Source organism: Rhinatrema bivittatum, chromosome 3, assembly GCF_901001135.1.
Source record: "Rhinatrema bivittatum chromosome 3, aRhiBiv1.1, whole genome shotgun sequence".
NCBI lineage: Eukaryota > Metazoa > Chordata > Amphibia > Gymnophiona > Rhinatrematidae > Rhinatrema > Rhinatrema bivittatum.
The window spans coordinates 251407472-251433369 of record NC_042617.1 but is presented as its reverse complement, the minus strand read 5'-3'; the positions used below and the strand labels follow the sequence as shown (position 1 = coordinate 251433369).

The 25898-nt window shown below is 42.2% G+C and overlaps 1 protein-coding gene across 1 annotated transcript in view; it reads right to left on the bottom strand.

The window, feature by feature from the left end:
• The window catches only part of LOC115088546 (zinc finger protein OZF-like), an 80282-nt gene that overhangs the window by 29674 nt on the left and 24710 nt on the right, over positions 1-25898 (bottom strand). The window contains exons 3-4 of the mRNA XM_029596806.1: positions 13709-13822; positions 13459-13557 (exon numbers count right to left, since the gene is read on the bottom strand). Of these exons, the coding sequence (XP_029452666.1) occupies positions 13459-13557; positions 13709-13822 (213 nt within the window). The remainder of the gene's footprint in view (positions 1-13458; positions 13558-13708; positions 13823-25898) is intronic.

The window sequence follows — 25898 nt, the reverse complement described above, 5'->3', positions numbered from 1 at the left end:
GGGAGGGGTTTGGGCAGGAGGCCAAGGTGTTGCTATGCAACACTTTCTTTATTTCTTCACATTCAATTTTTAGTAGGGTCACCCTGAATGGTGTTCCTGGGTGGGGAGGTCTAGTAAGACCTTTAGGCCACATGGCCCTTTATAGTGATGGTGGCCCTATGCACTGGGGGCTGCCATTGCGTATTTACAAGGCTCCTGCCACAGTTTTTTGTCTCACAGATTTTTTTTCCACGAGACAAAAGAACACAGCAATATTGACACAATATTTTGTTGGGGGAGGGTCAAAATACCACAGGATTGCCCCATCCCCCTGTGATATTGGGCCCCTCCTATGAATAAATATTTTAGTTTTGTGAATCTAGGCTTTAGATTGTTTTCTAAATGGATGTTCAAATTCTGGATTTCTTTTTTCCTCAGTAGGGGAGTTTCATTCATTCAGTAAGACTTGACTAAAAGATAATGGTAATCACTGATAAAAAAAAAAAAGGCCTCAGACATCAGAATTTAGCTTTAGCCAGTGAACCGTTTTGTTAGTTATTTTGAAAGGTGGTATATCAAATAAACATATCTATCATCCACTCTCAAAAAACATCTAGCGTAATATTATCAAAGGATCCCTTGAAATCAGACCCAAATGAAGAAACTAAGCAAGAGCATAAGTACTGGCAAGATAAGATGTAAAACATTAGTAAGACAGGACAAGGTAGAATTTAAGAAGCTTACGATAGATGCAAAACCTAATTTATTTATTTATTTATTTAGAAACTTTTATATACCGGTATTAGTGGGGACATCATACCGGTTCACATATTAACAAATATTAGCAAAAAACATATTAGCAAAACCTAATACAAACGTTTTCAAATAAATCTAAAGCAAAAAGCCTGTGAGGGAGTCAGTCTGGCCACAAAATGACTGAAAGGTGAAAGGGCTACTCAAGGAGGACAGGTAAATAGCAGAACAACTGAATGAATTCTTTTCCTCGGTCTTTACTGAGGAGGCTGTGGGAACATACCCAGATCTGAAACGTTCTTCAATAGTTATGATTCTGAGTAATTAAAACAAATCCATGTGATCGTGGATTATATAATAGATCAATTTGACAAACTAAAATAGTAACACATCACAAGGACCAGGTGGTACCCACCCCGAGTGCTGAAAACCTCAAAAGATGAATAAATAAATGAATAAATGAACTTATCACAACTATGGACTATAACTAAGAAGTTAAATGTAAACAGATCACTAAATCCCTCATTCCTACCCCCTCATTCCTCAATCCCTCATTCCTACCCCCTCCCTCGGAATACCTTGTTACCCCAAAAAGCCAACTCTTATCAGTTCTTACCAGTTTTGACACGCTACTCCCCATGCTTAAGCTGTATCCAAGTTTTTCTCTCCCCCTGTTCTATGTAAGAGAACTTTGTCACTGTTTTATGGTTGCAATGTAAACCGGAGTGATAATTAACTCTGTTATTTGAACTTCGGTATAGAAAAGTTATAAATAAACAAATAAATAACTAGCATTTGATACCCCTATGTTTACCAACAGTTTTGAATCTTTTTTAAACCCTGTTTATCCCCCTTAACATTGTAACCTTCATATTTGTTGTAAACCATTATGATGGATTTATAATTATGAATCCGAATGACGGTATATAAAACCCGATAAATAAATAAATAAATGAAATTGCAAACAACTAACTAATAATTTGTAATCTATCATGTAAAACAGCTACGATGCCTGAAGACTGGAGGGTGGCCAATAGAACACCAATTTTTTGAAAAGGGTCTCTAGGGGTGATCTGGAGAACTATAGACCGGTGAGCCTGATGTTAATGTTAGGCAAAATGTTAGACACTATATTTATTTATTTATTTTTAATTTTTATATACTGATGTTCTTGTAAGAACTACAAATCACTCCGGTTTACATACAACATTGACATGCCAAAAAGAGTAGGGGCTTTACATAGAACAATTGAACAAAATACCAATTAAACATAGTAATATTATAATATAGTGTAAATATAGTATAAATACAAGAAACGTATGAACTCAAAATCATAGTGCAGTTGAAAAAAATCGTAATAGTAAAACTCAGTGAGGTATCCCATAATTTGGGTTTATCATCATGACTAGGTAGCCTAAGTGTCTGGGAAGGCTTGGCGGAAAAGCCAGGTTTTTAGCTTTTTCTTGAACTCCTGATGACATGGTTCTAGTCTTAGATCTGGGGGGAGCGCGTTCCATTGTTGGGGGCCTCCTGAAGATAGTGCTCGTTTGCTCAGTGATGATTTTACCTGTGGGGCTTGCAGTGTGCCTTTGTATGCGCTTCTAATTGGTCTGGAAGATGTATGAGGTTGTAGTTGAGTGCTTAACATGATCGGAGCAAGATTGTATGTTGCTTTGTGAACGATTGTGAGCACTTTATAGCGGATCCTGTGATTAATAGGAAGCCAGTGTAGGTTACGAAGGATTGGAGTGATATGATCTCTTTTGTTAGAGTTTGTGAGTATTCTAGCGGCGGCGTTCTGTACCATTTGTAAGGGTTTGATGGTATTTGTGGGAAGACCGAGAAGGAGGGAGTTGCAATAATCGAGCTTAGAAAGTATGATGGATTGGAGTACTAGCCGGAAGTCAGTGAAGTGAAGGAGGGGTTTTAGCTTTCTGAGGACTTGCAGTTTGTAAAAGCAGTCCTTTGTGGTAGTGTTTATAAACTTTTTTAGGTTTAGATGGTTGTCTAGCCAAGCTCCAAGATCCCTGACGTCAGGTGAGAACATGCTATTTGAGTTTGGTTGAGAGGAGCTTGATGAGATGGTGAGGGGGTCATGGGAGATAATGAGCATTTCGGTTTTGTTGGCATTCAATACTAAGTTGAGGCTTGAGAGTAAGTCTTTAATTGGTTGGAGACAGTCATTCCAGTAGCTGATCGTTTTTTGAAGGGATTCTGTAATCGGGAGAAGGATTTGAATGTCATCTGCATAGAGGTAATGGGTAAGCTTGAGGTTTGAGAGTAGGTGGCAGAGAGGGAGGAGGTAGATATTGAAGAGGGTGGGTGAAAGTGAAGATCCTTGAGGGACTCCTTGATCTGAAAGGACTGGAAGAGATTCCTTGTTGTTTATCCTGACTTTATAGAATCTGTTGCTTAAGAAGGACTGAAACCATCTGAGAGCTGAACCTTTGATACCTATGTTGGCTAGTTGGTCTATAAGTATGGTGTGTTTTACCGTGTCAAAAGCAGCAGACAGATCTAGGAGAACAAGAAGGTAGGATTGTTTTTTCTCCAGGTTGACGAGGATGGTGTCCGTGAGTGATAGTAAGAGAGATTTGGTGTTTAAGAGTTTTCGGAAGCCGTACTGAGCCGGGGACAGAATGTTATGATCTTCCAGATATTCTGACAGTTTGTTAACAATTTTCTCCATCAATTTGGCAATGAGAGGTAGGTTTGCGATTGGTCGAAAGTTAGCTGGGTCTGATGGAGAGGCATTTGGGTTTTTTAGTAGTGGTTTGAGGATTGCCAATTTTAACTGGTTGGGTACTTGGCCTTGAGAAAGGGATGTGTTAATAATTTCAGAAATTGGTTTTGAGTTGGTGTTCGGTATGGAGATGAGCAGATTTGTTGGTAATGGGTCTGATGGATGGGAGGATGGTTTGAGTTTCTTGAGGGTATTTTCTATCTCCAGTGAAGAAGTAGGCTCAAAAGAATCAAGACTAGCGTTTTGTTGAGGCAGGGTTATGAGATGGTGTGTTGGGGGGAGGTTGTTGGTTGTGAGAGAGTGGGTAAGGTTGGTGATTTTTGTCTTGAAATAATAGGCGAGCTCGTTAGCTTTATTGAGTGCTTGGTGGTCCGGGATGGTGGGAGGAGATGGTTTGGTTAGTGAGGAGACGTAGGAGAAAAGTGCCTTTGAGTCAAAAATGAAGTTGTGGATTTTTTTTGCATAGAAGTCTTTCTTTGTTCTGAGGATAGCGTTCCTGTATGTGTTGAGGAGGGATTTGTAGATGGCATGTGTCGAAGTGGTCGGGTTTTTTCTCCAGCTTTGTTCTTTATTTCTTAGTGTTTGCTTGAGGGATTTAAGTTCCGGGGTAAACCAGGGTTTTCTGTTGTCTAATGTGGGTTGTATGGTTTTGGTTGAAGTTGGGCAGATTTGATCCGCAATTTTATTGTTGAGATTGATCCATGAGGTAGTTGCTGTGGTTGCATCTGTGAGATCTAGTTGATTTAGTGATTCTGATATCTTTTCACTGAGTAGGTCTAGTGAACATGGTTTCCTGAAATGGATGGTGGATTTGGTAGAGACTAAGGGTCGTGTAAATGACCCTGTGGTCTGACCAGGGAACTGGCGAGCAGGTGGGGTTAGAGTGGATGGTAAAGCTATCGTTAATGAAGATGAGGTCCAGTGTATGGCCTGCCTTGTGGGTGGGACTATTGACAATTTGAGTAAAACCCAAGTGACTGAGTGATGAGAGGACTGTTACGCAGTTGATGGATTGGGGAGAAGCGTCCACATGCAGGTTAAAGTCTTCAAGGATTATAGCGGGTTTGTCGGCGTTAATGTGTTTGGCTACAAGCTCGATCAGAGGAGAGGGGTCCGATTCCAAGGTCCCTGGTGGGGCGTAGACGAGAGCTAATTGGATCTGTTCAGATTTAAAGAGGGAGAATTCCAGTTTAGAGGAGGTGTTAGTATATTGTAAAGATATGCTTAGTCCCTTTTTTGCTGCCAGGAGGAGCCCTCCACCCCTTTTTCTGGGTCTGGGGACTGAGAAGAGGTTGTAAGATTGTGTGGGAAGCTGATTTGTTAGTACGGTATCTGTATGTTTTAGCCATGTCTCTGTGATTGCACAGATGTCTGGGTTGACTTCTATAAGATAATCATTGAGGATGTGCATTTTTTTGGAGAGAGACTGAGCGTTGAATAGGGTTAGAGTAAACAGAGAGAGTCCTAGGATTTGTGTAATTGGTGATATCATTATTGGGATAAGCCTTTGTTGTCGTGCAATGTGATGATATGCAGGTTTTGTGTGTGTTCTGAGTTTGTTCCAGATTGTGGGTATAGTGTAGAGGTGCATCTTTGTGGCGCAATTGATGGGGGATGTTGCGAGGGAGTAGAGATGGTGCTGTACTTGCTGGAGTGGCTGGATGAATGCTGGAGAAGCTGGATGAGTGCTGGAGCGGCTGGATGAATGCTGAAGAGGCTGGATGCTGGAGAGGCTGGATGAGTGCTGAAGAGGCTGGATGGATGGTGGAGAGGCTGGAGGAATGCTGGAGAGGCTGGATGCTGGAGAGGCTGGATGAGTGCTGGAGAGGCTAGATGCTGGAGAGGCTGGATGAGTGCTGGAGAGGCTGGATGGATGGTGGAGAGGCTGGATGAGTGCTGGAGAGGCTGGAGGAATGCTGGAGAGGCTGGATGAGTGCTGGAGAGGCTAGATGCTGGAGAGGCGGGCTGTGCGGCTTTGCGTTCCCTTCCTGCTTTTTAGTTAGTTTTTCTTTTTATAGATGCTCCGACTGCCTTATTTCTAAGGCGTTTGAATTTTGGTGAAGCCGCCTTGGGGGCCTCGTAGGAGGCTTGTCTATTCTTAAAAACAAAATTACTGGCCATATATATAGGCATGGCTTAATGGGAAAGAGTCAACATGGGACATCTTGCCTTATAAATCAATTAGTTTTAGTTGAAGTTGTAAAACATGTAGTTAAAGGTGAGCTGGTTGATATTATTTGGATTTCCAGAAGGCATTTGACAAAGTCCCCCGTGAGAGACTCCTCAGAAAATTACAAAATCATGGGATAAGAACCAATGTCCTATCGTGGAACAGTAACTGGTTAAAAGACAGGAAACACGGTAGGAATAAAAGATCATTAATGCAGAACAATAGAGATCAGTACTGGGATCTGCACTGTTTAACATATTCATAAAATAACTGAGGTTATCAATTTTGCAGAAGACACAAAATTATTCAACATTATTAAAACAGCTGTGGATTGTAAAAGCTGCAGAAGGACTTTGTGAGACTAGAATAGGCATCTGAATAGCAGATAAAATTTAATGTGAAAAAATGCCAAGTGCACATAGGGAAAAATAATATCCCAGCTACAGGTACACCTGGAAAGGAAAGGTGTCCACCTGCACCAGATACAGGCTGAGTTTGTGTGCCTCAGGAGGAACGTCATTGGGCAGACCCAGGACATGCATGCCCAGATGTCAGCCCACACACAAACTCTCACCACAGAGGCAATGTCAATAAATAACCTCACCAGCGTCCTCACATAGATTCTGCAGGTTTAAAAAAGGTTTGGATAAGTACTTGGAGAAGTCCATTAACTGCTATTAATCAAGTTGACTTAGGAAATGGCTTCTGCTATTACTGGCATCAGTAGCACAGGATCTTCTTGCTGTTTGGGTACTTGCCAGGTTCTTGTGGCCTGGTTTGGCCACTGTTGGAAACAGGATGCTGGGCTTGATGGACCCTTGGTCTGACCCAGCATGGCAATTTCTTATGTTCTTCATTTTCAGCTTTTATTGTTCTTTATTTTTCCTGGGAATTTAACAGGGATTTTTATGACAAGAATAAAAACAGGATAAAATAAGTTTAAAAAAAAGACTCATTTTTCCAGATAAATATTGGAGTTTGTGTCGTGGACAGAAGCCAGGACCATAAAACAATATTAAGAAGATTCTCCCACCCACTCAGTAGAATTCCCATATCTACCATCATCCCTGCCTAGCATGATGGAAAGGGGAGAGGAGTAGCTCTTTATGTGAAAAACAATATCCAAGCAACTGAACTGCAAGGAATGTAGGATAGAGAAGAAGCATTATGGGCCTTCCTAAAAAAAAAAAAAAAAAAAGAGGATGGTGCATCCATTTTTATTGGAGTGGTTTACAGGCCTCTGACTCAAATGGAATAACTAGACAGAGATCTGGTTGAATGCATCCAAAAGGTGGGAAAGAAGGGAGAAGTGTTGATTGTTGGTGACTTTAATCTGCTGGATGTAGATTGCAGAATCCCTTCTGTGGAATCTACCAGAAGTACAGAGATAGTGGATGCCCTGCAAGGGGCTCTGTTCAAACAAATGGTAATGGAACCCAAGAGGGAGGGAGTTTTACTTGACCTAGTGCTCAGTAATGGGGATAATGTCTTTAATGTCTGGGTGAGTGCCCACCTGAGCACCAGTGATCATCAAATGGTGTGGTTTGATATTGTAAATAGAATACAGAGATGTCACACGAATACCTGAGTTTTGCATTTCAAAAATACAGACATTTGTCGAAATGGGGACGTACGTGGAGGTAGAACTAGAAGACTGGGAGAAAATGAGAGAGGTGGAACAACAGTGGGCCAAACTAAAAGGAGCAATTACGAAGGCAACAAATCTATATGTTAGAAAAGTAAACAAAAGTAAGAGAAATAAAAAAACAAACAATCTGGTTCTCAAAGGAGGTGGCTGATAAAGCAAAAAGAACAGCATTCAAGAAATAAAGGATCCCAAAAAGAGGAACACAGGGAAGAATATCTGGTGAAATTGAGGGAGATGAAGAAAGAAATCAAGAAAGCAAAAAGTCAGGAGGAAGAAAGGACTGCCAGATCTATTTAAATACAGAACATGCATATATAAATGACTCCAAACTTGAATTGCCTGCTTTAGGATGGCCTCGATCTTTCTAGCCTGTGGAGCCTTCGAGGTCATCCCTCTCTTTACTGGGAAAGACAGCATTGATGGTGCAGTACTTTTACTTCCCGTTTCAGCTGCTCTCCCCTTTAATTTTGTATTCAGCACCTTTGGGAGGCCTTCGAGGCTGGCTGTGGCTATGGTCATGTTGCTTCCTCGCAGTCCCTTCACTTCACCTTTCTCTTCCCGAGAGTCAAGGCAAAGAAGGAAGGCGGGAGAGAGGGAAAGAAAAAGAGGGAGGGAGGAGAGCATCGAGGAACATTTAGAGGTTAACTCACCAGGGACAAATTCTCCCGGTTTCTCTAAATCCTAAAAATAAGGAACTTCTTACTAGGGGTGATCACCAGTCCCCTAGGAGCTCTGGGATCTTAACCTGAGGGTGCACTTGACCAGGATCCTTCATGGGAGGCAAATGTACTGGGGGAAACAGCTCAAAGGGACTGTTGCCCCAAGAGTAAATGGGCTCAACCAGGCCAAGGCCTCACCCTGGCTCTAGGAGCTTCAGCAAGATCAGTCTACAATTGTCCGCTGTTGCAAAACTGTTTTAATGGTAACCAACATCACACACATTCAATGCACATTACTATCTGTGTTCGTGTTAATGCACTTTACTGCATTGGTTCTTTAGTGATTGCCCAAGAGTGTGAGGCGGCCAAAAGATCAGTTGAGAAAGAAAATAAAAGGAAGTGATTAACATGACTGCTCCAGTAAATCGCAAAAGATGAGGGACGTCCAGAAAAGCAGTTTGTGAATTAAATGTGTGTTAATGTTTGTTACCATTTAAAGCAATTTCCAATGCCAGTCCATGGAAGACATCCTTCGATGTATCAGTCAATCTCCAACCTAACTGATCCATTCATCTGCAGCATAACACATATTCTGTCCCTTTGGCTAGCCAGTGTAATAAACAGCATCCTAACTCATGGTTTCCCTTCCAAAGTCACTCAAAGAAGCAGTAATCAAACCTATCCTGAAAAAACCTGATGGACCCCAGTATGCTTGACCACTACTGTCCAGTCTCCAACTCCCCTTCTTATTTACGTTAGTAGAAAAAAATAGTCCACCACCAACTCCTGGACTTCCTTGAAGAAGGAAACGTTTTACACCCTCAATAACCTGGCTTCAGGAAAGGACACGGAACGGAATCTGTTCTTCTGGACATCACAAATGGGATTTGTCATATTCGTATTTGTTCAAAGTTATGTATTATGAATGTACTCATGTGATCTGCCTTGGACAAATTTTAAATTTGGAAATTGCAGAATATAAGTATTTAAAAATATATTATTATTAATTTTATTTAAAAGGGTTTATATACCGCAGAATTGGGAAGAGACCTGTCCGGCTAAGCGGTAAAAACATACATAATTAAAAGTAAGCAATGTAAACAGAACAATATACATCATTAAGAAATTACACTTCAAAAACAAACACTAAAAAACATATGGCAGTCCTTTATCATAATGCCACCTAAGGATGAGACACTCTCCTTATCCCTCTTGATCTCACTGTAGCTTTTGAGAAGGTTGACCAGAACCTCCTCATCCAGCAACTGGGAAAAACATTAACATTGCAGGTACTGCCCTCAGATGGTTCCAATCATTCTTGTCCAACAGAAGTCAATCTGTTCTGTGAGTCAATAAATCATCAACCCCCAGAACCCTCAGCTGTGGAATCCCCCAGGATCTGTTCTTACTCCAACTCTCTTCAAAATCTGTGGTCATTCAGTCTGCAATCTCATCCAAACCTTTAACTTCAGGATGAACTTTTTTCTTATAAGTGCGAGCACCAGTCCTATAAAAAGAGTCCAGATCAATTACAAACTGTCTACCATAATCCAGGGGGTTATTTCAAATTGTGCAAAAGCTTGCTGGTAGCCCCTCCCAGAAGTGTGCCGCTTCAGCTTTTGGGCTCGATAGCAATAGTTTTCTGAATCACTTTTGTGCTAAAATTGCTAAATCTCCACTTCGTTTTCATTTATGACTCCATGGACTTTATTCTTTCCTGATGACCTTCCGGTAAGATAGTCGAGCTGTGAAAATATGGGGTCACCGAGGTTATTAAAATAATCTCTACTATAAACCTCTGTAGAAAAAGCCTGCCCTAGATTTGATAGATATAATGAACAATCAACCTATTTCTATACTACCTGTCTTAACACAGATTTTTGAAGCAGTGGTATTAAGCTAGCTGAATGATTTTACTGAGCAGTATCAGCTCCCGGATCAAGTCCAATTTGGGTTCCGAAAATCAGTAAGTATAGAACTTCTCATCTTCTCTCCTTTGGACACCATTAGAAGAGGCCTGGATTGCGGCAATGAGTATCTCCTTGTGATGCTCGATATTACTGCAGCGTTCAACACTCTTGATCACATTTGCGAGAGGCTGGGATTGCCAGACCTGTCCTTGAATGGTTCCGTTCATATACAGTATTTCTGAAAGGGTTCTGCAGCTCAGAATCAATTCTGAGTTCTCTCGATGGCATATAATCTCATCAGGAGTGGATGCAGGGTTAGGCACTATCTGCTCTTCCTTTGAACATATACTGCTGGCTGCCATCTGTGATGGCTACAGATTGTATGCAGATGACATACAAATTGTCACCATCATGGGTTGATTCTGAGAAATCTGCAACAATCTGTATCAATTCAATTAATAAGTTAGCCCTTAACATCTCCAAAACTGAGCTGATAATCCTTACTCGGAAAACATCTATCCCACAAACTTGATTGATATCAGTTGGAAGTATTTCAATATCAGTTACTTTATGTATAAAAGGTTTGAGGGTTCTAGTTGATACCAATCTTTCTTTCAATCCCCAAAATAAATCTGTAGTAAAAGCTTTTTTTTTTTCTTTTCCAAATTATGAGTACTTAGGAGCCTCAAGGCCCTCTTAGACCAATCAGAATTCTGGATTGTTGTTCAGATCTTCATATTACCTATATTAGATTACTGTAATTCAGACTATATTGGTTTACCCGATTATGCACTTAAGATACAGCAGGCCGTTCAAAATGCCGCCGCATGTTTGATCTCAGGAAAAAGTATGAGAGATCACAATCCTTCCATGCTGGCTAGTCTTCACTGACTTCCTGTCGCTTATTGAGTGAAATATAAAATTGCAACCATTGTCCATAAACTAATGTCTCTGGACTCTCTCCCTTGGGCCAATGCCATGCTCCATCTCTACAATCCGCCACCAGCTCTGTGATCACATCAGACAGGCCTCCTGGATATACCATCAGCACATGTTGCTCAGTTTGCCGAGACTCGGGAGACATCCTTTTCGGATGCAGCTCCCTCTTTTTGGAATTCTTTACCGGTGGAGCTACAGCTGACATGTTGTACAAAATCTTTTAAGTCCATGCTGAAAACTTATTTAAGCTAGCATACCCTGAGCAATGATTATTAAGTTCAGCACCTACTGTTTGCTGCTATTGGAAGTAATTTGTCTGGGATTGTATTCTTTTGTCTTTGTTTGACCCTTTTTGTTTTTATTGTCTTTTATGATATTATTTTATTTTATGCTTTTTTATGTAGAGAACAATTATGAATTATAGTAATAAGTTGCTTAGAGCTTGTCACCAGGCGATAAATGAATGAATAAATAAATGTAATCTGTTCACCAAAGATATCCAACTTTATACCAACGTCGGAGTCAACCAAAATTCTCCCAGCACCAATTTCAGCAACTGTCTCTCAGCAATAGCCCAATGGCTAAGCAGGCATAAACTCTGGCGTAACCCCTCCAAATCGGAACACCTCTGGCTGAGCCAACTGGATCACCTCTTATGCTCCCTACCGTCTCTTGCTAGTACCTGCCTCCAACCAAAAGAATCAGTCTGAAGCCTAGGGATCCAACTTGGCCCTACTTTACTGATGGCATCCCCATCATCAAAGTAGTGAGAACTTCATTCATGCACCTCTGCCAGATCAGACAACGCAGCTACCTCAATTGCAATAACTTGGCTTCAGTCATTCACGTTCTAATCACCAGGCGTCTCGATTATTGTAACTCCCTACTGAATGGTATCTCCAAGACTAACATGAGACTGTTACAACTTGTGCAAAACACTGCAGCCAGACTCTTGGTAGGTGCCAAAACTTCAGATCATATAAGACTCATCCTATATAATCTACACTAGCTCCCAATGGAAGCTAGGATAAAATTCAAGATTCTCTGCTTCACTTTCAAATGTGTGAACAAACTGGCCCCGGAGTATCTCTCACAACTCCTGATATCATACATCCCTTCAAGAGAACTCCATTCTTCACAAATGGCCCTTCTTGCTCCCCCTACCGCCCACTTGACTACTGCAAAACCGTCCAGCATAAGGCAAAGAGCCTTTAGCTGTTACACTCCCAAACTCTGGAATGAGGAACCATGGCCCATTCACCTTGAATCATGTTACCTCACCTTGCTATCAAAGCATGGCTGTTTAACCAGACCTCTCTTCAGTCTGATCAAGAACAATAACCAGTCTCCACCACCTAGGAACCTTTGCTGTAAGGAAATATAATGTCATTTATTCTGCCTGTACAAATGATTCCATTTACCATGAAGGAAATAAAGCTATTTTTGAGTTTGGTCTGTTCTGTACTGGCCTAACCATTCATTAATCTCTGTCCGCTTGATGACCCATCCAGTTTGTGGAATATCAAATCCCAGTTGGAAATATAATATATGACCACCAAATTGTCATAGTACCAATCAATATCCAAGTCATGATCCACAGTTGCGTTGTGATGGTGTGATACTTTTCATAGAGAATGATAAGTATCAAAGGGGGGAATGAAGGAGTCTGAAGGCTTCAACCTGACAAAGGACTTCATGTACCAGAATTCCCTGCTTCATGACGGGTTTACTTACAGTCTGCAATACAGCTGTAATTAGGACATTGAGAAACTCTCTGTCAGCACATTGCACATTTTCATTTTTTTGGCTTCGCTGTTCTTATTCTCTGATAAGCTTTCACTGCTGTAACCTAGATTAGAACAATGGATGTATTATGTGATGGGCTGTATTACTGCAGACTCGCGAATTCCTTTCCAGAACTGCAAGTCCCAGCAGCCTCTCCTGCAGAACATGGGAGAAGTTTCACGAAAGTTCCAGGGTGTCTAGGGAGGGGGTCAGTAGCCCCTTCAGCTGGAATATGCTTGCTCAGCAATGCTTAGAACGCATGTGTAAAAGATAAGAACTGTAAAGTGCATAAGAGTCTGCTCCTGAAGGGGAGGGGCATGCAGTTGTACTGAGCCTTTGTCTTAGCTGCATCTTGCTGGCAATAAAAGTCTATCTTTACGGATCAGTTGTCTGGGCCTCCTTACTGACTAAAAAGAGACGGTTACACTACCATGTAACTGCATTTAAGTGTTCTGTTTCATCTCTCCTTGCTCTTATTCTTTGTTGCTTAAGCTTTCTATTAATTTGATGCGGGAATGTAGAATGCAAAACATTAACTACATGTCTCCTAGATTTAATAAAATTGTTACATTAAGCCTCTCTGGCTAAATCAATCCACACTGCCCTCAAAGCATGTTTTCCCCACCCCCAACCCTCCTGGCTACAGTACAGAGATTTGGGGAAAAGGGACCTTGCTGATCCTTCCCTCACCTCTATGGGGTGTCCCCTCTTGGCAGCTTACCCCATCCAAAGTAGGGAAACACACTGGCAGCAAGAGACAAGGTGACCACCTCTTGCCCACCATTGCCAAAATACGTAATGACACCAGCTGACCTTAGTAAATGACACTATCTGACCTTAGTAAAGATATACAGGAGAAATGTTATACTTGCTTTTTACAGGAGAGTGAATCTCTTCAGGAGGATCCAGGAAGGGCAGATCTTCCTCTTGCTTAACGCTTAGTGAGAACACAGACGTTACAATCGGAAGGCCTGTGATGAGAGAACAAACATGTCTAGAAGGATTCACTGAGGACTGGCTGTATTAGGAAACAGATTTTAAGTCTCCAAATGTTTGATGTTAATGGCCTATACCCTGTGATCAGAAAATGCAAAGCCCTTTAAATCCAAAACATTTACTTACTAATGGTGGGGTCTTTTATGTTTTCTTTTCCCTGCCACTCACAATGTTGTGCAAAATATTTCTCGTCTTCCTTTTTAATCTTGAATATTACATCAGGATTAAGAATTGAATAACCTGTCAACAGAAAATAGCAAAATTACATTTAAAAAGTGTGGGGCAGATTTTTAATTGTATGTGTACATTTGTACAATTGTACAATTTGTACAATTGTACAATTGTATGTGTACATTTGTGCGCGCTACCTGGCGCGCACAAATGTACACCCGATTTTGTAACATGCGCTGCCGCGCTCATGTTATAAAATCCAGGATTGGCGTGCGCAAGGGGGTGTACACTTGTGCACCTTGCGCGCGCTGAGCCCTAGGGGAGGCCAGATGGCTTTCCCCGTTCCCTCCGAGGCCGCTCCGAAATAGGAGTGGCCTCAGAGGGAACTTTCCTTTCGATCCCCCCCACCTTCCCCTCCCTTCCCCTATCTAACCCACCCCTCAGCCCTACCTAAATCCCCCCCCTACCTTTGCTGCCAAAGTGGGCAGGTATAACTTGCGCGGGCTGGCGCACACCATCCCCCGCACAGCTGCTATGCCGGAGGACTCGGGACCGCCCCCGGACCACCGCCCTGCCCCTTTTTCAAAGCCCCGGGACATACGCGCATCCTGGGGCTTGCGTGCGCCGCCGAGCCTATGCAAAATAGGCTCGGTGCGCGCAGGGGTAGGTTTCAAAGGGTTACGCGTGTAACCCTTTGAAAATCTACCCCTGTACCTGTAGAACTCCTGGGGGTTTCAACTCTTTCCTGATTCTAATGCAGCAGTATGAGTGCATGTGAATGTGTGTGTCTACAGGACTTGGTATGTTGGTATAGCCCTGAACAGAATTCTGTTAACTCTTTGCAGGCAAGAGGAGGCAGAGAAGAGCCAGCAGTGTAGATCCTTCCTGGCTCTCTTGCCTTACAAGGAAACCTAGCAGACAGCAGCACAGGATCATTTTTTTACCCCTCCCAAGAAAATGGAGTAGAAATGGCGGTGCAAATCCCTTCTGGCTCCTCCCCGAGGAGGCAGAGCAGAGCCTGGTGGTGCAGGTGTATTCCAGGCCCTCCACCCCTGCCCAGGGTTTGCCCTGTCCACACCCCTTCCTCCCCTGAGGCAGAGAAGAGTCAGCAGATTCTGACTGCGATGGCACTGGCTGAAGGCTAAGAGCTGGAGTAGCAGGTGGGAGAGGCGAGAGGCCACAGCCGAGCAGTCCCCACACTAGAGGTCGGTCAGAGGAAGGTGGCTCTGCATGCAGGAGGAAGTGCTTAAGTTTTTGGCTTTGAACTGGTAAGTGGAGAAGAGGGAAGGGTAGAGATGGAAGACAGAAAAGTGAGGTATGGAACTGAAGGGAAGGGAAAGAGAAGACAAGAATGTGAATTCCTCAGAAAAAGAATGGAGAAATGATGAGCCATCTAGTTTATTTATTTATTTATTTTTAATTTTTATATACCGAGGTTCTTATAGAGACTATAAATCACTCCGGTTTACATATAACGATAAACTGCCTAACAGAGATAAGGGGGCTTTACATAGAACAGTGGTACATATGGAACATTATAACTGGATGACAATTTAACATAATGATAATCAATAATATAGAATAGTTTTACTTGTAATTAATAAAATTATGTAATATAAACTGTATAATTTAAATATTTAACTTGGATATAGTGACATATTAACCATGCCAAATATAAATAATAAGATAAAATGAATTTTGAACTTAGAAATTGTAGTCCAGTTGCAGAGGAAAATATAAATAAGATTAATTTTTAGAACTCAAAGATTGTTGTCCAGTTGCAGAGACCTGAAGGTAGGACTTGGTATGGTGACCATAATTAGGGGATACTTCTTATTTGGAAGAGGATACTTCTTATTTGCAGAGGATTTGAAGAGGATTTGCAGAGGATTTGCAGAGGATTTGCAGAGGATCTAGTAAGATCATACCAGAGAAAAGCGCACTTAAGACAATGATTGAGCCATAGACCTAACGGTGACTCGATGAAAGACTGGGCCAAGAACTTCCCTGCACAGCCAGAGAATTTCTGGGGTGGACTCCATGAAATGTAGCGTTTAGATATCAGGGGAAGGAAGAGTAAAGAGATACTGTGTGTGAGAGAGTGTGTGTGTGTTTGGGAGATAGACAGTCCTTACCTGGTCCCTACCCCCTCCCCCTGTTCCACAGTTCCATTTCCTTTTTATCTACAAATGAATCCCTCTGTGTGCATCTTTTCCAATTCACACCCAGTGGTTAGTGAAACATCTCTAGTGAGTTTTGCAGTGATTTTCTATCCACCCTTCCTGCCTATCCAAAGAGGAATGAGAGACAAATATTCCTGGTTAACCTGGTATCACTTGTCCATCTGGCAAACATGGTGGAAGGAGGAGTAAGGTTACCCATCTAGCATCCAACCAGAGCGAGTGGTAGTAAGTGGTGAAGAGGAGGAGTGACATTCATATGGTATTTAACCACTCTGTCCAGTATACAGAGGAGACTCAAGGAGGTACCTAACTGGATCAAAAGAGGACAGGAGAAGTTGGAGAATTCAAGATCAAGAATCTGGATCCCAGATATCTCAATAAGGCTTTAAACTGGGAAGAGAACCCCTTATTTTCTAGTAACCCAAGGAGGCTTAATATTCTAGCCAAGAATAAAGAAGGATCCTGAGGGTTGGATCAGGGGATCACAGAACCACAGATTTACTATTTTGATTACTTTATGGAGACTGTTGAAAGAGACTCGGACCAAGTGCCATATTACATATTAGAATTGCTTCATCAGCAAAGTTGTGCTGGAACTCCAACTCTGTGAGCCGCTTGGGTTTGGCAGTCACTAAACAGATAAGTAATGTCCAGGAGGTTATCAGCCCCCCAATCTTGGCACTGATAATTCGTATACCCTGAAGTTTGAAGAGGCTGAGCAATCAGGGATGGACTCTCGAGTATGTGCCCCATGGACTAATTAAAGATTAGTTCAGTCCAGGGGTTACATTATGATTAATTATGTCCCTTGGCAGTGATATGCTGTCAAGAATATTGAAAGAAACAGTGAAACAATTTCTGAAAAAGTTTAGAACCTAATCATTTAAAATATTATAGACTAGTGGCAAATATGGACTTTATAGGTAAAGTTGTAAAAGAAATAGTTGCAGCAGTTTTTCGACAAAACTGATAGTCTGAATTGACACCAGTCAAGTTTTAAGCCAGAGATGAGCAAACTACGGCCCACAGTCCAAAACCGAATCTAGACCACCTTTGTTTCAACCCGGGGTGACCTAATGTGGTTTGGTCCACAGAATCTTAGTTTGTCCATTCTAACCCCACTACCTCTCCGTCACTTTCTGATCCAGGCAGAAAGGAGAAGGATGTCACTGTGCGCCTCTTTCATGCCAGCCCTGTGATCTGCTGATTTTATTTATTCTTTTAATCATCGCAGGCCCAACTTCAGAGTCTGTGGCAATGAAAAAAGAAAAATCAGATAAGATCAGCTGGCTGCAAGGCCGGCATGGTAGAAGGAGGATCATGGGGATAGCCTTCTCTTTCCTGCCCAGATCGGAACTCTATTTCCCGACTTTCAATGCTGGTAACCCAGCAGAGAAGAAACTTGGCAGCAACAACAGACTCCTAGATGGTGACTTTCATAGCGGCTCAGGGGGCAAAGCTTAAATTATTCCTACCTGATAAATTTTCTTTTCTTGAGTCCTGCTAGACCAGGGGTGGGCACTTCCGGTCCTCGAGGGCCACAAACCAGTCTGGTTTTCAGGATATCCCTAATGAATATGCATGAGAGAGATTTGCATGCACTCTGCCTCAGTTGAATATGCATGACATAGATTTGCATACAACTGAGGCAGAGTGCATGCAAATCTCTCTCATGCATATTCATTAGGGATATCCTGAAAACCAGACTGGTTTGTGGCCCTCGAGGACCGGAAGTGCCCACCCCTGTGCTAGACCAATTATCACGTATGTGGTTTCCTTCCTCCACAGCTGATGGAGACACTCTGAGCTATAAGGAAGGTGTGGTCCTGGTCCAATCACAGTAATAGCCTACTACCAGAGCACTGTGACCAAGCCTCACCCCCCCACCCCCTTTTATTGCCAATAAATACATCACAGGGCCACAATTCTATTCTGAGTGAGCAAAAGATACATAAGAACATGCCATACTGGGTCAGACCAAGGGTCCATCCTGTTTCCAACAGTGGCCAATCCAGGCCATAAGAACCTGGCAAGTACCCAAAAACTAAGTCTATTCCATGTTACTGTTGCTAGTAATAGCAGTGGCTATTTTCTAAGTCAACTTAATTAATAGCAGGTAATAGACTTCTCCAAGAAATTATCCAATCCTTTTTTAAACACAGCTACACTGACTGCACTAACCACATCCTCTGGCAACAAATTCCAGAGTTTAATTGTGCATTGAGTGAAAAAGAACTTTCTCCGATTAGTGTTAAATGTGCCACATGCTAACTTCATGGAGTGCCCCCTAGTCTTTTTATTATCTGAAAGAGTAAATAACCGATTCACATCTACCTGTTCTAGACCTCTCATGATTTTAAACACCTCTATCATATCCCCCCTCAGTCGTCTTTTCTCCAAGCTGAAAAGTCCTAACCTCTTTAGTCTTTCCTCATAGGGGAGCTGTTTCATTCCCCTTATCATTGTGGTAGTCCTTTTCTGTACCTTCTCCATCACAATTATATCTTTTTTGAGATACGGAGACCAGAATTGTACACAGTATTCAATGCGGGGTCTCACCATGGAGCGATACAGAGGCATTATGACACTTTCCATTTTATTCACCATTCCCTTCCTAATAATTCCCAACATTCTGTTTGCTTTTTTGACTGCCGCAGCACACTGAACCGACGTTTTCAATATGTTATCCACTATGACGCCTGGATCTCTTTCTTGGGTGATAGCACCTATTATGGAACCTAACATTGTGTAACTACAGCATGGGTTATTTTTCCCTATATACATCACCTTGCACTTATCCACATTAAATTTCATCTGCCATTTCGATGCCTAATTTTCCAGTCTCACAAGGTCTTCCTGCAATTTATCACCTCTGAACAATTTTGTATTATCTGCAAATTTGATTACCTCACTCGTCGTATTTCTTTCCAGATCATTTATAAATATATTGAAAAGTAAGGGTCCCAATACAGATCCCTGAGGCACTCCACTGTCCACTCTCTTCCATGGAGAAAATTGTCCATTTAATCCTACTCTCTGTTTCCTGTCTTTTAGCCAGTTTGTAACCCACGAAAGGACATCGCCACCTATACCATGACTTTTTACTTTTCCTAGAAGCCTCTCATGAGGAACTTTGTCAACGCCTTCTGAAAATCCATCTACCAGTTCACCTTTATACACATGTTTATTAACTCCTTCAAAAAAGTGAAGCAGATTTGTGAGGCAAGACTTGCCTTGGGTAAAGCCTTGTTGACTTTATTCCATTAAACCATGTCTTTCTATATGTTCTGTGATTTTGATGCTTAGAACACTTTCCACTATTTTTCCTGGCACTGAAGTCAGGCTAACCGGTCTGTAGTTTCCCATATCGGCCCTGGAGCCCTTTTTAAAATATTGGGGTTACATTAGCTATCCTCCAGTCTTCAGGTACAATGGATGATTTTAATGATAGGTTACAAATTTTTACTAGTAGGTCTGAAATTTCATTTTTTATTTCCTTTAGAACCCGGGGGTGCATACCATTCGGTCCAGGTGATTTACTACTCTTCAGTTTATCAATCAGGCCTACCACATCTTCTAGGTTCAACGTGATTTGGTTCAGTCCATCTGAATCATTACCCATGAAAACCTTCTCCGGAACAAGTATCTCCCCAACATACTCTTTATAAACTCTGAAGCAAAGAAATCATTTAATCTTTCCGCGATGGCCTTATCTTCTCTAAGTGCCCCTTTAACCCCTCGATCATCTAACGGTCCAACTGACTCCCTCACAGGCTTTCTGCTTCGGATATATTTTAAAAAGTTTTTACTGTGAGTTTTTGCCTCTATGGCCAACTTCTTTTCAAATTCTCTCTTAGCCTGTCTTATCAATGTCTTACATTTAACTTGCCAACACTTATGCATTATCCTATTTTCTTCTGTTGGATCCTTATTCCAATTTTGAATGAAGATCTTTTGGCTAAAATAGCTTCTTTCACCTCCCCTTTTAACCATGCCGGTAATCGTTTTGCCTTCTTTCCACCTTTTTTAATGTATGGAATACATCTGGACTGTGCTTCTAGGATGGTATTTTTTTTTAACAATGATCACGCCTCTTGCACACTTTTTACCTTTGTTATCTGCTCCTTTCAGTTTTTTTCTTACAATTTTTCTCATTTTCTCAAAGTTTCCCTATTGAAAGTTTAGCACGAGAGCCGTGGATTTGCTTACTGTCCCCCTTCCAGTCATTAATTCAAATTTGATAATATGATCACTATTGCCAAGCGGCCCTACCACCATTACCTCTCTCACCAAATCCTGTCCTCAACTAAGAATTAAATCTAAAATTCCTCCCTCTCTTGTTGGTTCCTGGACCAATTGCTCCATAAAAAATGTAATTTATTCCATCCAGGAACTTTATATCTCTAGCATGTACCGATGATACATTTACCCAGTCAATATTGGGGTAATTGAAATCTCCCATTATTACCGCACTACCAATTTGGTTAGCTTCCCTAATTTCTCTTAGCATTTCACTATCAGTCTCACCATCTTGACCAGGTGGACGGTAGTATATCCCTATCACTATAGTCTTCCCCGACACAAGGGATTTCTACCCATAAAGATTCAATTGTGCATTTATTTATTTATTTATTTGGAGTTTCTTCTATACCGATAGCCGTTTGCACATCGTATCGGTTTACATACAACTAAGAACTGATGGGCTTGGCCCTTACATAGAACAATAGCAAACAATGAAACAAAGATACATGGGATAAGTATGTATAAATAACAGGGACTATATAATGGAGTATCATAAACAGCTATAAGAAAACAAATTAAATATAGATTTGAAGAGAGATATAATGCAGGGTATCATGCACGAAATAGCAAGACAATGTACAAGAAACTATAATACATGGTAAAGGGATGCCTTGAAAGCAATTATACACATATAGTGAAAGGATGTACCATAATACATGGTACAAGGTATGCAGTAAACAAATTCAATTATAAAACAGACAGCTGGAATTGGGGAACTGAGTACCTAAATAAGTTATAAGGGGGGTTCCGGGGAACATTATGGGAGAGAAAGGACAAATGAGGGCAAGGGAAAGCTACACAGAGGTACGCGACCCTATGGGGCGGTGGAGAGAAGAGAGGAGAGAGGCAGGGGCGCCTTGGAAAGGAGAGGGGGGTACTTAGTGGAGATACCAAAGTCAGCTGAAGGGGGGAGCTACAAATTATATAAAAGAATCCTTCTAGTTAGGTATACTTTGTGATGGGGGAAGTGAAATCGGGGTAGGCCTGAACGAACAACCAAGTTTTTAGTTTTTTTTTTTTAATTTGGGGGTGGAGGTTTCTGTGCGTATATCGGGTGGTAGAGCATTCCAAAGGGTAGGGGTAGCAAGGGAAAATGCTCTGCTTATAGTAGAGGTCAGTTTGATTGAATTGATGGAGGGTGCGTGGAGAGTTGCTTGGAGGGCAGTACGAGTAGGTCTTGAGGAAGTGCGGGGAACGATGGGAGGACTGAGCCAGTTGAGATTTTCATTTGTGAGACTTTTATGGATGATAGAGAGGGCTTTGTAGTGTATTCGTGCTTGTATTGGGAGCCAGTGGAGTTCAATGAGCGTAGGTGTGATGTGGTCCCTTTTTTTGCAGCCTGAGAGAACACGTGCAGTAGCGTTTTGTAATAGTTGTAAAGGTTTGATATGTGTTGAAGGGAGGCCAAGGAGGAGAGCGTTACAGTAGTCTATTTTAGAGAAAATAATAGACTGGAGGACAGTGCGAAGTCAGAAAAATGCAGTAAAGGTCTGTGTTTTTTAATCGTTTGAAGCTTAAAATAGCAGTCTCTAATGATGGAATTAATAAAGGGTTTGAAAGTGAGCTGATTGTCGATGAGAACACCTAGATTGCGGGTGTGTGAAAAGAAAGAAGTAGCTGAGTGTGAGGGGGGATAGAGGGAAAAGGAAGTTTGTTGGAAATGATTAGGAGTTCAGTTTTATTGGGGTTGAGGGCGAGATGCATGTCTGTGAGTAGTTGGTTGATGGAAGAGAGGCAGGATTGCCAGTTTTGGAGTGCAGTTTGTAGTGAGTCAGTGAAGGGGAAAAGAATTTGCATGTCATCTGCATATATGAAGTGCTTGATGTGAAGATTGGTGAGAAGGGTGGTGAGGGGGAGCATGTAAATGTTAAAGAGGGTGGAGGAGAGGGAGGAACCCTGGGGGACGCCCTGAGGGAGACTGATAGGTTCAGATTCAGTGTTATCAGCAAGGACAGTGAAGGAATGATTTTGTAGATAGGATTGTATCCAAGAGAGTGCGTTACCAGAGATCCCAATACTAGTGAGAATGTTGAGGAGGATAGAGTGATTGACAGTATCAAAAGCAGCTGAGATGTCAAGCATAGCAATTAGATAAGAAGTCTAATGCAGTCTAATGCAGGATGTAAATTATGTTAAATTAGCGCCTACCTTTGGGTAGGCGCTAATTTCTTAAAGTAAATGTGCGGCTTGGCTGCACATTTTACTTACTATATTGCGCAGGAATGACTAATAGGGCCATCAACATGCATTTGCATGTTGCGGGCGCTATTAGTCTCGGGGGGGGGGGGGTTGGACGTGCGTTTTCGACGCGCTATTACACCTTACTGAATAAGGGGTAAAGCTAGCACGTCGAAAACGCACGTCCAAATGAGGGTTAACAGTGCGCACTGTACTGTATCGGCCTGTACATGTCTGGTAGTGGCCTACACGGGAATGATCAAATTCTCAATAAGGTGGGTTTTTTTGGTTTTGTTTTTTTTAAAGTGGCACCTGCCTATAAATTAAAGGATGAGCTAGGGGTGGCTGGGGGATGGTTGGGAAATACAAACAGTCTAACTTCAGTTAGTCAGCCAGAGTGATTCACTGCTCTCTTGATTAACAAATGTTGGTACCTAATCAAACCAAATCACACTACCTCAACACTTTTCCAAGGTGAGTAACTGAACTGAACTTTTCAACCTTTTTACTTAGGTATACACTGCTCATAGCTTATTTCTAGCTTCTGGCTACTTTTTTTTTTTTTAGTATACAAACACTCTAACTTCTGCTTATGAGCTGCCTTACAGACTTTTAAAAATAAACACACTAACTACTGCTTACTAGCTGCCTTACTGACTGACTATTAAAAGCACAAACACACAAACACACTAAATAATATTACCAAATAGTTAACTTTGCCCCAATACTTTTAAAAAAGACAATATCCCAAGCAAAACTTTACTGATTCCTTTCAGCCACCAGGAAGGTGATCCTCTCCTCTCAGTGCTCCCACTGATAAAGGATAAAGGAAATGTGCCTTGTGATTGACTGGTCTAGCAGGACTCATGGAAAGAAAATTATCAGGTAAGAATCATTTGAGAAGTCACGTGATGTGGTGAGCCAGGAAGATGTTCTCAGAGCTCTGGGTTTTTCCCCTTCATATCACCGATAATTTTGTTTTAAAAGTCTAGAATCGCTAAAAAGGTAAGAGTGTACAAGTCTATAAACAAATATATGCAAAAATCACCTAACAACATGCACATTAAGGGGTGAATTTTAAAAGGGCTGCGTGGGCGTCCAAGTGCGCACGGTTCCTGGCGTGTGCACATGAACACACAGATTTTATAACATGCACTCGTTAACTGCACGTTATAAAATCACCTATCTGCGCGCCCAATTTCATATTGGCATGTGCGCACAAGTGACTATTCGCGCGGGGGAGTAATTTGTATTCCCTGCATGTACCCGGATCAGTCCAGACAGTGGGTTGAGCCTCCTTTCCAGCAGATGGAGACAGAGAAAAACTAAAAGGGTATCCTATATCAGGACAGTGCTCCCTGTGTCCCTTCAGTATTTCTCTGTCTCCAGTAGATGCAGATAGCAGAACCTGTGGTTCCCCTTCTTTGTAGCAGTTTCTAGTTTGCAGGAGTTCTTCTTTCTTCTTTATATATTTTCAGAGGATCAAGCAAGTAGTGGTTAATTTCAAGCATTTCAAAAGTTAAAAAAAAAAAAAAAGTTTAGTTTTTAGGAGCAGCTTGTTCTGACTCCACGCTCTTGCTTGGGCCTAGGGGGGGGTCCTATCCCCTTGATTTTTTCAGCCTAGGACCCTTTTTTCCCGGTGACCTCTTGCCTGGCTCTGGGGTGATACTGGTGGTCCAGTCCCTTCCCCATTGAGACCCGGGAGAAGTTTCATGCCTCAGGTCTTTGGCTGACAGAGAAGTAAAAACCCCTCTGTCCCTTTAAGCTACTTAAAAAAAAAAAAAAAAAAAAAAAAAGGTTTGTACTTTTTATTGTTCAGTTCCGTGGACAAGGACCACCAGTTTATGGGAGAAAGGGTGGAGAGAAGTTTCTCCACTCTCTCCTGCTCGCAGCCAGGCACGGTAGAATTTTGCTGTTCCCGCGGCAACTCCTCTCCCTCCCCCCCCCACGATGCTTCGCTCTCTATTTTGTCTTGCATGCGGGGAGCCGGCCTCGCGCTCTCCCGCAACGGGGTTTGTTCGACTTGTTTAACCCGGCGAGGAGGGGCCCTCCTCGGTGCGGGGGAAATCGGCTGCCCATGTTCGTGCCAGCAAGCGCATTTCTAGGCCGGCCCTGATCTCAAAACCATGGGAACGGTGGCCATTTTGTCTGCAGGCATCGAGCCTGTTTCTTTGCTTGATGGGAGAAGGGATGCTGATTTTCATCAATCCCCCCCTGATTTAAGCCCCGTGGACTCTCCGGTTTTGATCCCGGACCCTCAGGATGATATCCCCCCTCCCCCAATGCAGGAAAAGCCCTTTCTCATTTTTCCACTGATTTTGTGCTTTTAGTGCCAAAGCTTATGTGACCAGCCTGTTGCAGGAGGATGATCCCCCCAAAAGACCTCCCACCTGTGGAGGGTCCTACAGTCTCTCCACCTGCAAAGGTGCCTCGGTTATCTATGGACCAGGGACCCAAACCCCCAGATCCCCAGGGGATGAATCGGGTTTGGATCATACCAGGGGCGCAAAACCTTCCGGATCCTCCCACCCCACCTCCTCAGATTCCGGACCCTGATCCAGACGCAGATCTAGAAAACCAATCCAGAAAGAACAATCTAAGAATAATAGGTCTATTGGAGCATATAGCTGAAACCAAACTGGTGGACATTCTAGAGAGCTGGCTCCCGGAGGTTTTAAATATACCAGAGTTACAAGGAGAGTTAAATATTGAGTGAGCACACCATCTTGGCAGTAAACGAGAGGGAGAAGCTCAGCAATGAATAATGTTGGTGAAACTGCTAAACTTTGCTCGCAAGCAAGTAGTGATGCAGAAGTTTTAGAAAGTAAAAGAGTTGAGGTGTCAAGATAGCTTTATGGGGGTATTTCAAGATTACTCCCTTCTTGTTTCAGTAAAACGGAGAGAATTTAATTCATTAAGTGTAACCCTCGTGCGACAGCAAATTAGATTTGCTTTTCAATATCTCGTGAAACTCAGAATATGGTACGAAGGGAAATGTTGAGATTACTTACCTGATAATCTCCTTTTCCTTAGTGTAGACAGATGGACTCAGAACAAGTGGGTATAGTGTGCTCGTGCTAGCAGTTGGAGACTGATCTGACGTCAGCATGGGTACATATACCCCCACAGGAAGTGAAGCAACTCAGTAATCTTCCTTGCAAAAGATGTTATGGATATATGTGTACTGACGATCAATGAAATAGTGAAACAGGATTCCCCTGACCGATTGATAGGAGCTGGAGACCGCCAGCGCTTCCAACCCGAAGGCGTCGACACCTGGTAGAGTGGACACTCTTATGTAGGAAAATGACATGGCTTACCTTGAATTGGTGAAACCCATGTACACCGGCAGCCGGGCGGGATGCTGAGTCCATCTGTCTACACTAAGGAAAAGGTGATTATCAGGTAAGTAATCTCAACATTTCCTAGCGTGTAGCCAGATGGACTCAAAACAAGTGGGATGTACAAAAGCTTTACTCCCG